The 13258-nt window shown below is 37.5% G+C and overlaps 1 protein-coding gene across 1 annotated transcript; it reads right to left on the reverse strand.

Annotated features, from left to right (window-relative positions):
* Nucleotides 1-180: 180 nt before the first annotated feature.
* On the reverse strand, nt 181-4496 carry LOC130827934 (DEAD-box ATP-dependent RNA helicase 41). Its single transcript, XM_057693839.1, has 3 exons — nt 4346-4496; nt 3064-3178; nt 181-2560 (listed from the first exon to the last, which is right to left on the reverse strand). Exons 2-3 carry the CDS (start codon nt 3131-3133, stop codon nt 1026-1028), a joined length of 1605 nt encoding a protein of 534 aa, XP_057549822.1. The 5' UTR covers nt 3134-3178; nt 4346-4496; the 3' UTR covers nt 181-1025.
* Nucleotides 4497-13258: the final 8762 nt, after the last annotated feature.

Consider the following 13258-nt stretch of genomic DNA (forward strand, 5'->3'; position numbering starts at 1 on the left):
TTCGTAATCATAAAAACTTTTCATTCTTATACTACCTCCAGAACAGAGCAATTGTTTCTTTTGTTTTTTACTTTGTACAATTGCAGAATATTAATTTTCATAAATTTTAATCATACATAATTCAACAAATAAATTATCATAATTACTCATTTAATTGAGTAAAAAATAAAACGTGGCAAATATAATGAATCTAAGGAACCATTTTTTTACCACTCAAAGCAATGTCACATTGCACAAGTGATCATATGTTGCATCAGGAGAAATAGAACAAATCATTAGGAATCATCTTTTTTGACATGAATTCCAAACAGAGGAAAAGATACATGTTCAATGACGAATCTCTTTAATCAACAAAATTCTAGCAATCGGTACACAAAATCGAGAAGCAACATCTTAACTGCACTCTTTCACCTTCGTCTTTCACCACCATGGCGGAAGACTTTGAAGCTTGGCAAGATATCAACTCACAACAAGAGTAGCAGAACCATCTCCATGAAAAAATAAGCAGGATATCCACGCCCATCAACTCGACCAAACAGATAATGAAACAATATTAAGGCTTAGTGCGAAAGTTCCTACTCGTAAACAAGAAAAACATTGGGCAATTTACAGAGGAATAGTTCTACTACTGATGATCACAAGAAATACCAAGACAAATCTAGCCACTGGGTGCTTGGCGTAGCCGGAAAATGATCACCGTAAACTCAAACGCCTGAAAGCTTGTCAAAATTGTCAGCTCGAGTCCATGATTTAGCAGTAGTTTATTCCTAATCTCACCTTACCAAATCGAGTTTTCAGAGACCAATTTAACTGCCCTTCGGAGTGAATCTTTAACGCCAGCCTAATAGCTAGAACTAGCACGTATAAACAGTCTCGAAAGGGATGTTATGATGATCATATTCGAGTATGTTCAACATCATATTTTCGGTGATGGAAGAACTTCGCTGCATAATCTCCCGGAAGATAGAAATACCGGTAACCATCTCTGATGCATACACAAGCTTGAATTGGCAAATATACAATTCTCAGCCATGTTTCCTTTTCTTGAAGTTCTTGCTCATGGAAACGAGAAATGCAGCGTACCTGGAATTGGCAAGCTCCTTCGGAACAACAGCACCAGATGATTTCAACACGTTAACGAATTCTGGGAACAAATTTTTACTTTCCTCATTTACAAACACAATGACGTTCCCTTCCCCTCCATGTCGTGAGGCCCGCCCAACTATGTGAACATATTCCTTCATTGAATTTGGCATGTCAAATACTATGACTTGCTTCACACTCAAAAGGTCCATCCCACGGCCCAATAACCCAGTTGATACTAATACATTGAACTCACCCATCAAAAAAGACTTTAAAATTTCGCTCCTTTCACTCATGGTCTTGTCTCCATGGATGGCTAAAGCTTTGATCTTTGTAGTAACGATGATTGCCTCAGCTAAGAGATCTGCTCCTACTTTTGAAGCTACGAATACAACCACTGGGGGCCTGAAATGCTGCTTGCTCATCAATATGTCAAAAAGCTTCTGCTTTTTGTGCTTTGTCTCGACCCATATAGGTATCTGCTTTACCGCAAGGTTTGGCATATCAGGCTTTCCAACAAAGACGATTGCCAAATCTTTTGCCATTGACTGTGCCATTTTCTGGACTTCAGCAGATACCGTTGCAGAAAGCATCAGAACCTGGGGACTTGAGAGAGCCCTAAAGATCTGCATGACCTGATCACGGAAGCCTCTCTGAAGCATAAGGTCCACTTCATCTACCACAAAGAAGGAAATATTATCCAGCTCAATGTCATGCTTGGTTAACAGATCAACTAGCCTCCCAGGTGTTCCCACGATTAATTCAATACCTTGTTTGATGCGGTAGACCTGACTGGCCATGGGATTACCACCTATGACAAGTGCAGTCTTAAATGGCAGCCCCAGGCTAAGTTTTTTGGCTTCTTCTTCAACTTGCACACACAGCTCCCTAGTAGGTGTAAGAACCATTGACAGCGGCTTCCTATTGCATGATCGATCAGAAGAAGCATTCACACAGTGAGTAATAATTGGAATCAAATATGAAGCCGTTTTCCCAGATCCTGTCTCAGCTGAAACAAGAAGGCTATAACCTTCTATAGCAGCAGGTATAGCTTGCATTTGGACTGGTGTTGGGAGGACAAATCCCATAATCTCAATATTCTGAAGGAGCTTCACCGGAAGATTACAAGAAGAAAATGACAAAACAGGGGGAGGGACAGAACCACGTCTGACGAAAATATCAAGTCTTTCTCTCAGTAATGCCGTCTCTTCATTAGAAACAAGACCAGAACTTGATGCTGTTTTGGGATCTTTCACATAGAAGCACTCATCAGTAGTAGGTAATCGTTTTTGGACAGGAAGAGTAGAGGCATGTTTTGACTTAGCTATCCTTTCCAAAAGAGTCTTCTTACACTCTAAGCTGCAAATATCATCATCCGTCTCATCACATATATACTCCCCATAGCGGCCACAGATGATGCAACGAGGTTCTCCTGGTTCTGCTTCTCTCTGATCCCAGCATCTTACTTTCACTTCGTCTGCAACATCAAAAGTTTATAAGAAAAAATATAAATTGATTGTCTAATGTAAACAAACACCTAGGGATTGATAAAGAAAATGGAGTCTAAATGCTACATTGAACAGATTTATAATCCAAAAAGCCTTGGTCTCACCAATGGAACAATACAGCTAAAACACCCATTACATAGAGAATCATGAGTTTGCCTAAGGATTGAAAGTTTTCTCTTTCACCCATATGACAAAGGTTTGATTTTCACCCCAAAAGAATTAATTCCCTTTCCATTTGCACTTACGTGTAGAGGTATTTCCCACCTTACCCCGATCACAAAAAAAAAAAAAAAAGAAAAACTCATTGTACAAGAACTCAAAGTAGTTGATCATAAGCACACTCAAAAATTTACAAAGGTTCAAATCAATAAAAGAAGCAACAGGAAAGACAAAGTCGTAACAGTAAACCCTAGAAGAAACAGATTTACAAATTACAATAACAGTAAGCAAATCAAAAATATAATGACTTAACCTGAATTGTCTTCCTCATTTCCAATAGGGTTCGAACATTCCAACTGATCATCATTGCCGGCCACCTCCATATGTACCAGGATTCCTCAATTACCCAACCTTTCATTCATGGGGTCCTAAATTTATCAAAACTTATTGCTTAAGTAATCATAGTAATTTCAACAAAAAAAAGTAATCATAATAAAAAGACTTTGATTTTATGAAATCTACATAGTTGTAATGTATAATCGAATTTCCCAGACCGCAAAAAGCTAAAAACAAAATGAAATTCTTGACAATATGTATGAATCAAACCCATTAAAGGCTTATTTATTAAAGCCAACCTAATAGGTAATGAAGGGTTCAAGTTAAATAATACTCCTAATAAGTTAATAAATAGTAATCATTCGGTCTTGGTGTCACTCATCTCTCTTTTTTGCGCACCTTCATCTTTGCCCTCTCTTTGAAGGGGTACGGGCATGGTTTGTCCACTATCTTTCCCGCTGGACCTCAAGTTCGTCTACTATTACGGCCTGTTTGGTTAGTGGTAATAAATAATGGTAATGGAAATGATTTATAGTGTAAAATTTCATCAAAAGTTTCATGTCATTACCTTGGGAATGAAACTTTGATCATAAAAAAGTTTTTTTGTTTACAAATTTTTATTACCACCTAATACCATCCCTCCCAATCGTAATGCATTGCAATGAATTTTATGAAGAAAATGAGATGATCGAAGACCCTCAAGCATGGCCATCAAGATAGCCAAGAGATTTTTCAACCAAAATTATACTAAGTTTTCATTTTCATTACCGTTTATTACCACCTACCAAACGGGCCCGTTAAAGTACGATTGATCATCATCTTCATCTCAAAATTAAAGTCTCAAATCCGAATTCTGAAGGTGTAAACGTTTACGCATCAATCGGGAATTCTAATCGCTCCATAAAAACCCTAACCCTAATTAATAGGTTTACCAATAAAAAAACAAATAAACAAAATCTAGTATAGTTAATTTAATCCAATAACCACTTTTCCACCGCAATTAAAAACCAGAGTTTGCAACATTCCACCATTAAAGGTTCAATGGTGTTTAATGCTTTTTAATCCTTTTTATAAACAAGCTTCAATTCCTTCTATTACCATAACCAAAACACCAAAATCAAAATTAACCAACAAATACAAATCAAAATCTAAAAGAAAAAAGAATGTCGGATTCACATAAATGGATGAATAAAGCAACACAACCAATTAATTAAGGTTTTATCAAGCATAAAAAGGAAGAGATAAGAGTATGATAATACCTGTATAGACTATATCCTCTATGTGATATATGATATATCACTCAACAAATAGTCTGGATGTTTGATATAGAAGGAGAGATGCAAAATTCTAATAAGAGTTCGTTTGAGAACAAGCAACTAATTTCAAATTCTAATAGGTTTTAATTACTCCCTAAAAATAATAAATAAATAATTTGAGAATTTTTAAATTTTATTTAATTAATTTATAATTTATAATTGCCAATTTGTTTCTCTTTAAAGTTTAATTTGCTTCTCTTCTCAGTCTGATTTGGATTTTATTATAAAAGAAAATTTGTTTATTTTATTGCTCTTACTTTTAATCTTATTATTTATTTTATGTTGTTTAATTTATTCTTAATGTCTAGATTTATTATTTATTTATTTATTTATTTATTTTCTATCAATTACCACGTCTAATGAGTAAATATTGTATCTAGGTTAAAGGAATTGATGCGATTTAAGTGTGGATTGAAATCGATATGAAATTATTCATACAACTATGGATTTGTGATTAATTTTGTGCTAAATAAATTTTAAATTAAATATCTTTCTTAACCTATTTTATAGAATGAAAGTTTGAGATTAGTAGTAATTTACATTCAAGATATATTTAGGTTAAATTAAGTAAACCAATATAACAAAAGTTTGGAATGTAATTTATAAGGTTTTGATATTAATCAAGATAATAGAAGTTTGAGATTAATAAAATTATTTTTAATTAACTTAAGAATCTATGTTCTATAAACAAATGATATTAATATGCGAATTTAGTGATTTTCGATATCCTAAACCCGTTGATATGCATCTTATAACCATAAATTTAAAGTTTTGAGTAGACACAAGTTTCCACATGTTTTATTCTTTAGTGCATATTATTGGAATATGATGAATTAAATTAGTCTAACTTCTCCCTATTTGACGCGTTAGCCATAAATACATCACGCGCTCACGGTTAAATAAAATTTGACATCGATTGTCATTCTTGAATTCTCAATTTTAGCTACTTTTAAAACCAAAAATAATATAAAAAATCAATTATTGTTTCAATTGGAGAGCAAGTTACCAGTTTCTGAGTCCTGGGTTTGATTTTCACCCAGTATCTTCTTCCCTCAATTACTTACCTTGTAATTAAGAAAGTAAGTTCAAAACTGAGAATCAGTTTTTATATCAGTTGGAGCAAGTACCACATTCGCCAAGTAAGATTTTGTGTTTGAATCTCGCCTAATTCTCCTCTTTCCCTTAACCTACACTGCAATAAAAAAAAAGTAATGATGAAATAAACTTAAAATCAAATTTAACATTTTAATTAGTCAAACATAAAATTTGAACCAATTTTAAATTTTAAGATTTTATATGAAATCTTAGTTCTCAAACAAAATATTATATTTTTATCAAATTTGAAGGTAGAATAGTAAAGTAACATGAATTCAAAGATAGGAAGACCTAGATGTGATTTGATAATCAAACCAAAACAAACATAAATTATTGCGAGAGACGGTTTTTCAGAGACCATTTATAGTTGGGCCGACCCATTATATATTTTTTTAAAATATTATAAGTAGGCATTAAGAATGATGTAAGTAGAATTTTAGATATTGAAAGTAGGCATTAAGGATACGGTAATTAAGCATTAAGGATAATATAAGTAGGCATTAAAAATACGGTAAATAAGCATTAATCTTTAATGGGCTGAATTTGAGACATGTCTCTCAAAGAGACAATCTCTCAAGAGACTAGCTGAAAAACAAATATACTAGCTACGTATGAGACAAGAATGGAAAATAAATTGCTCAAAATATATTCAAGAAAATTTACTTAGCGCTAACATTATTTCTCTAACCACAAAACATGCTAAAACTAAGAAATTCTAATATTTGACATACTATGTGCCTATGTGGTGAATATGAGGGCTTACAAGGATAGAAGGAATTAGAAATCAGAAAGTAAGAGAGGATAAGAGTGCTGGGAAAACAGGTTGAGGTGTCGTTTGGACATGTAAAGAGATCTAGACAGTTAATGTACGCGTGAGAATGGTGGAAAGCTTCATATTAGAGGATAAAAGCAGTCGGGTAAACCTAAGAGAACATAAGAGTAGCAATTAAAAATCAACTTGTGTAAGCTTAACTAGACCTCTATAAAGAGCTGACGAGTGATAGAAGTAGTTGGAGCCTTGAAGGCGTCGAATCCGTATCCCAGGCTTTTGGTAGTCCCCATTCACTTACCTCTTTATGTTCCATGTAGCTTATTTATTTATTTATTTAGTTATTTCACTTTCTTATTGTAACACCCCTGAATTTCAGACCCTTCAGGGGTGTCACTTGTGGAAATAAATAATTATTTAAATAGGAAAAAGAAAGATGACGTTTGAAAACTTCCAAACAAAGTCCTACGGAAATTTCGGCAGCATCTGCCTTGAAATTTGACGCGCCGAAGATTTAGACAAACGATAAATCATCATAATGAAGAGGCATCAATGGCCTCGTAACAGAATCACGGCGGAAAGGTCATCGCCAAAACCTCTGTCGACATGCTAAGCATGGATCGTGGTTCCCATGTAAACGCTTGGGTTTTCCAAGCAAAAAGATAATCCACTGTACAAGCCATTCAAGATACTATAACAAAATATAAAACGATATAAATCTTTGCAGCGGAACGAATTACATCAAAAGGAGGACTCATGCCTCAACCAAAACATATACACTTTCAATTCGAAATCACATGTAGCGTCAAAAATGGTTCGAACAGGGCACGCGTCAAGGTTCTCACTCGATTTCCCCCCCCCCCCCATATGCAATGCAAGGAAACTCCAAAACCTGCAAGACCTATCTACGACGTCCCTGCTGCTCAACGTAAAGTCGTAGACCAAACGTGTCATAGCAGGGCCATCAGAGACAAGCCGTCAACAAGGAAACAAGCAGTACACGTCAGTATCTAGCAACAAGTTATATATGCAACCAACAATCAATTCAACAAGATGAGAGAAGATAGACACTCCAATGTATAAAAATCTACTCCAACCATTCCTCACTTCTGTGCACTTCTCAATGCCTTCACCATTTTCTATTCCTTCCTTAATTCCACGTATCATCTTTTGTGACTAGAGGCCACCATATTGGGGTTTGCAAGACCCACATGGCAACACCTCAGCCAAGGGCGGTGACGGCCATGCCGGCGCCCAATGGCAAAGTATGATCATACCCCCGTACAGCGACCATATATAGATGATCCATGCCTCCGGGAACTAAACCAACTGGGGTACCAATCCAGTGGAGTCACAGTAACATCCAACTTAATATCTCATCAATAAGGGACTCATTCCCATTCCATCTCATATAATCCAACATTCTACTCTCGCGATATCAGAACTCAATCTCTACTATCTTTATAACTGATTTTCACTTGTAACACAAACTTAACCGTATTTAAATAGCAAATCATATTCAACCTAGTTCGTATAATATTATCACGCAAGGAAAATAGATTGAAGATGCATGCAAGAATCAGTTACTGCGTGTACTTACCTGCACTGCAAGACGACAGCCACAAAAATCGCTTCGAAGGGGTTCTTACGCCCCTCTTATGAACCGGGCACCTATACACGTTTAAAGTAAGACTAATAAGCCTACTTCACATCATTTACGAAGCACCGACTCCATACAAGCTACGCTATTAGCCAATTAAGTTTCGATTCAAGCTAATACGCATTCTACGCATACTCATGTAATAAATTCAACCCATGTTCATACATGAACTACGCCATCAATTCCAATCAAACCATAACATTAGATTCTAGTCAGGTTTATATCAAGATATGTTCAAGAACACGTAATACATGACGTTACACTTAATAACAATCATATCACCTATGATAGTAGTGGTTTATTATTTTTCCAAGGTTTTTAGAGTGAAACGATTAAGAATAAATTAGATTTGTAGCTTGGCGAATCAATAACGATTCGTATAATTTGGGTCAAAGTCACCCAACTTAGCAACCGAGCTCAAAACTAACCACCTCATCAACGACTATAACCACGATAATACTTTCATTAATGACAATCGCTACCTTAATCCGTCTCAGTAATTATTATTATCGTTTACTCTACAACAATGGATATTAACAATACTAGTCACCATTCATCCAAACCACAAAAATAGTATATACTACTTTTAATTCATCCACCCCTAACTTATTCAAGTTCAATTCACACTTTCAAATGCTTACCCACTTTAAATCCTATTAAGATATAACTTAATCCAAGCTAAGATTCATGAATTTACCCAAATTACTACCTTTAAATTCATCATAATATAAACCCTAATCATTTTATTTCAATGATAATTCTTTTAACTACTACCCATACTATAATTCAATGAGACTAATACAATATACAATCAACACACAACTCATGAACATGGTAGATTCTAATTAAAATTAGCAAATCAATCAATTGAAAAGTGAGATGCTTACAAAGATCAAAACTAGCAAGAATGGTAAAGAGGAGGATGAAGGTCGTGGTGGTGGTGCACGAAAGCCAAGAATGGCTGGAGAAGACCTTAAATCGATAGCAGCTGGCGGCTGCTGCTGGTTTGGCTGCCGGCTAGACACAGCGAGAGAGGAGGGGGTGTGCTGCGGTGGCTGCTGCTTGCGTGGGGAAGGAGAAGCCGGCTGCTGCTGCTGGTTTGGAGGAAGAAGAGCGCAGCCCTTGCTGCTGCTTGCGAGTGAAGCTGTCGGTTGAGGGAAGTGGGAAAGAGGCGCACGGGAAGAGAGAGGAAGAAGGAGAAGGAGGAGAAGGAGAAAACGGCTTGTCTTCAATGTTTAGGGTTTCGTGGGTCTTTAACCGTTTTCTTTTTTCTTTTTTTTCTTTTTTTTTTTTTTTTTTATCTCGGTTCATTTTGTTGCAAGATCCAACTAAGAGACTCACCTTCGCGGCCTCATACATTTTAATAAAATAATCATTTTGATTCGAACCTCTTTATTTGAGAAGTCGTAACTATATTTTTAGTATATATATAAGTCGACATTTAAATCCATATGTGAAAGAAATTTATTAAAACTAATTCGGAAATAATTAAATAATAATTGTAAAATCTTTAAAAACTATTAAAATATTAAGTGATTACGTCATTAAAATGTCGGGGTGTTACAGGCTACCCCCCTTAAAAGGAGTTTCGTCCCCGAAACTAGCGCAACCAAGGTACTAATTGAGAAAATTTATATTTCTAATAACTCCAGAAGGTGTCTTAACGATTTTAAGCCTAAGGAATTATCTCAAGGATCGTGACCTTATTGACACTATTATACTCACTCTTATCCAAATATTCATGCATATTTTGTTCCGAGCATTCATAGTCCTCTAAATTAACTCGATACCCAAACAAAGCATGTAAATGTCACACAATTAACTTAACATAATCAATCAAAATCATGTAAAAATCGTACAATTGACTCGACACGATCAAACAAAAGCATGCAATTTTCTAATAGGTCGGTATCATAGAGGAGGAAATGCATGCAAACGCGCGAAGTTCTATCACATTCTACCCCCCTTAAAGACTTAGTTACGACCCCGTAACTTACTAACCTCAAGAAAAAGGTGCGGGTATTTCTCACGCATGGAATCCTCAGTTTCCCACGTTGCCTCCTGCGTGCGCTGGTTAGCCCATAGAACTTTCACCATTTTTATATCTTTTCTCCTCGTACTACGCACCTTAGAATCTAAGATCTTGATAGGCTTCTCTTCATAAGATAGATTCTCATCCAGATCTAAGGGTTCGGGATCTAGCACATGAGATTTATCGGGAACATATCTCTTCAACTGCGAAATGTGAAACACATCATGGACCTTACCCAACTCATTGGGTAATGCTAGTTTGTAAGCGACCTTTCCTACCTTCTCTGTGATCTCATAAGGTCCTATAAACTTTGGGCTCAACTTCCCCCTCTTGCCAAACCTCATGACTCCCTTCATGGGTGAAACTCTCAATAGCACATAATCCCCTACGGCGAACTCATCAGGTCTCCTCTTAAGATCTGCGTAGGACTTTTGTCGATCCTGGGCCGCCTTAAGTCTTTCTCGAATCATTTTTACCTGATCAGTCATCTCCTCTAACATAGCCGGTCCTAGAGTAACAGATTCACTGAAATCGTCCCAACATACAGGATTACGACAACGACGACCATACAGAGCCTCAAAAGGTGCCATCTGGATGCTTGCCTGGTAACTATTATTGTATGAAAACTCCACCATATCTAGGCACTCATCCCAAGATCCTTGCCTATCCAAGGCTACGGCTCTCAACATATCTTCAAGAGTCCGATTAGTGCGCTCGGTCTGTCCATCAGTGGCAGGGTGAAAAGATGTGCTTCTTAGAAGTTCTGTTCCCAGAGCTGCTTGAAAAGCCTCCCAAAATTTTGACACATACCTAGTATCACGGTCAGAAACTATAGATTTAGGGACACCATGGTATCGCACAACATTTTTAAGGTAAGCTCGAGCCAACTGATCCATACTCCATTGATTATTCATCGGAATGAATCTTGCACTCTTGGTGAGTCTATCAACGATCACCCATAACGTGTCATTTCCTGACCTAGTTCTCGGTAAACCCAAAACAAAGTCCATTGATATGTCATCCCATTTCCATGCAGGAATATCCAAGGGTTGGAGTAAACCTGCAGGTCTCTTATGTTCACTTTTGACCTTTTGACATGTCAGACACCTGGAAACAAACTCAGCAATATCTCTTTTCATCCCAGACCACCAGAATGTTTGCTTCAGATCTCGATACATTTTATCTCCCCCCGGGTGGACGGAATACATCGAACTATGAGCCTCTGATAAGACTTTATCCTTGAGCTCTGCACAAGAAGAGGGTACACACCATCTACCCTTGTATCGAATGCTACCATCCTCGAATATTGTGAATCCTTCAGCTTTTCCTTCTCTAACCTGCTCCCTCGTTTTTTCCAATAAGGAGTCACTCACTTGATGTGTTAAAATTTCTTCAAAAATTGAGGGTCGAATTGATAAGGCTGTTAATCTGGACCTCAGCTCCCCGTGCTGCACAATCTCGAGGTTCAACTTTTCCATGTCTCTTTGCAACTCTCTAGGAATAGTCAAGGTAGCTACGGAATGATTGGTCTTTCTACTTAGAGCATCGGCTACCATGTTCGCCCTACCCTCATGGTAATTAAACTCTACGTCATAGTCGTTAATCAACTCTAGCCATCTTCGCTGCCTCATGTTCAAATTTTGTTGCGTATACAAGTATCGCAAACTCTGATGATCAGTGTAGATCTTGCACTTCACTCCATACAAGTAATGTCTCCAAATTTTCAAAGCAAAGACAATGGCTGCTAGCTCCAGGTCGTGAGTTGGGTAATTGACTTCATGTGGTTTTAGTTGTCTGGATGCATACGCGACCACTTTCCGATTTTGCATCAATACACATCCCAACCCATACTTCGATGCATCACTATACACAAGGTACTCAAGGGTGCTATCTGGAAGAGTAAGCACGGGTGCGGTAGTCAACCTCTCCTTTAAGGTTTGGAAGGCCAACTCGCACTCTTTAGACCATTCGAATTTCTTGTCTTTCTTCATCAAGTTGGTCATAGGGCGGGCGATCTTTGAGAAATCCTTCACAAATCTCCTATAGTAACCAGCTAAACCCAAAAAGCTCCTTACTTCAGTCACATTCTTCGGTGCAGGCCAATCTCTCACCGCCTCAATTTTTGCAGGATCAACGGCAACTCCTTCTTTGGACACAAAATGCCCAAGGAACGAAACCTTCTCGAGCCAAAATTCACACTTTGAAAACTTCGCGTACAGCTTATTGTCCCGGAGTAATTGCAACACCTTCCTCAAGTGTTGTTCGTGTTCCACCCTATCTCTCGAATACACCAAGATGTCATCAATAAAGACCAGCACGAAATTGTCGAGGCACGAACTAAACACCTGGTTCATCATGCACATAAAAGCTGCAGGTGCATTAGTCAACCCAAAAGGCATCACTGTGAACTCGAAGTGCCCATATCGAGTCCTAAAGGCTGTTTTCGGAATATCGCGCTCCGCAATCCTCAGCTGATGATAGCCAGACCTCAAGTCAATTTTGGAAAATAACCCTGCTCCCTTAAGTTGGTCAAACAAATCATCGATTCTCGGAAGAGGGTATTTGTTCTTCACAGTTATCTTGTTCAGTTCTCGATAATCAATACATAATCTCATAGTCCCATCCTTCTTACGAACAAACAAGACAGGTGCTCCCCAAGGCGAAACACTCGGTCGAATGTATCCCTTCTCTAATAACTCCTCGACTTGCTTTTTAAGTTCCTCCATTTCAGCTGGTGCCAACCTATATGGTGCTTTTGATATAGGTCCCACCCCTGGTACCAGGTCTATGGTGAACTCAACAGCCCTAACAGGTGGCATCCCCGGTATCTCCTCTGGGAAGACGTCTAGGAACTCATTTACGATTGGCACTGATTCAGGAGTCAACTCCTCGTCTTCTATCTTACGTACATGACATAGGTAGCTTGGCAGTCCCTTCCTCAATAATGTTTTCATCTTCAGGGACGATACTATCTTCGTTTGCATACCTGAAGTAGCTTTGCAATACTTAACTTTCTTTCCCTTGGGCCCCACAAGCCTGACTTCTTGCCTCTCACATTCAACAATAGCTTTAAACCGACCCAACCAGTCCATCCCAAGAATAATGTCTAAGTCGCACATCTTTAACTCATATAGGTCACTAGGAAAAATGGTTCCCCCAATGGTTAAAGGAACACTCTTATAAACTCTAGTGCATTGATACAACTCTCCTGAAGGAACTGCTACGGCGTACGAAGAAGGTTCGGGATCCTTTAATCCTAACCTTTCAATTATTGATGCAGATACAAAAGAATTTGATGCT

This window comes from Amaranthus tricolor, chromosome 11 (assembly GCF_026212465.1).
Source record: "Amaranthus tricolor cultivar Red isolate AtriRed21 chromosome 11, ASM2621246v1, whole genome shotgun sequence".
Classification (NCBI taxonomy): domain Eukaryota; kingdom Viridiplantae; phylum Streptophyta; class Magnoliopsida; order Caryophyllales; family Amaranthaceae; genus Amaranthus; species Amaranthus tricolor.

Bases quoted from the DNA above. Each gene is read 5' to 3' on its own strand.
- LOC130827934 (XM_057693839.1), bottom strand. From the start codon at position 3,133: ATGGAGGTGGCCGGCAATGATGATCAGTTGGAATGTTCGAACCCTATT. The intron at 2,561-3,063 runs GTTAAGTCATTA...TTGATGTTGCAG, and splicing joins AAATGAGGAAGACAATTCAG to ACGAAGTGAAAGTAAGATGC.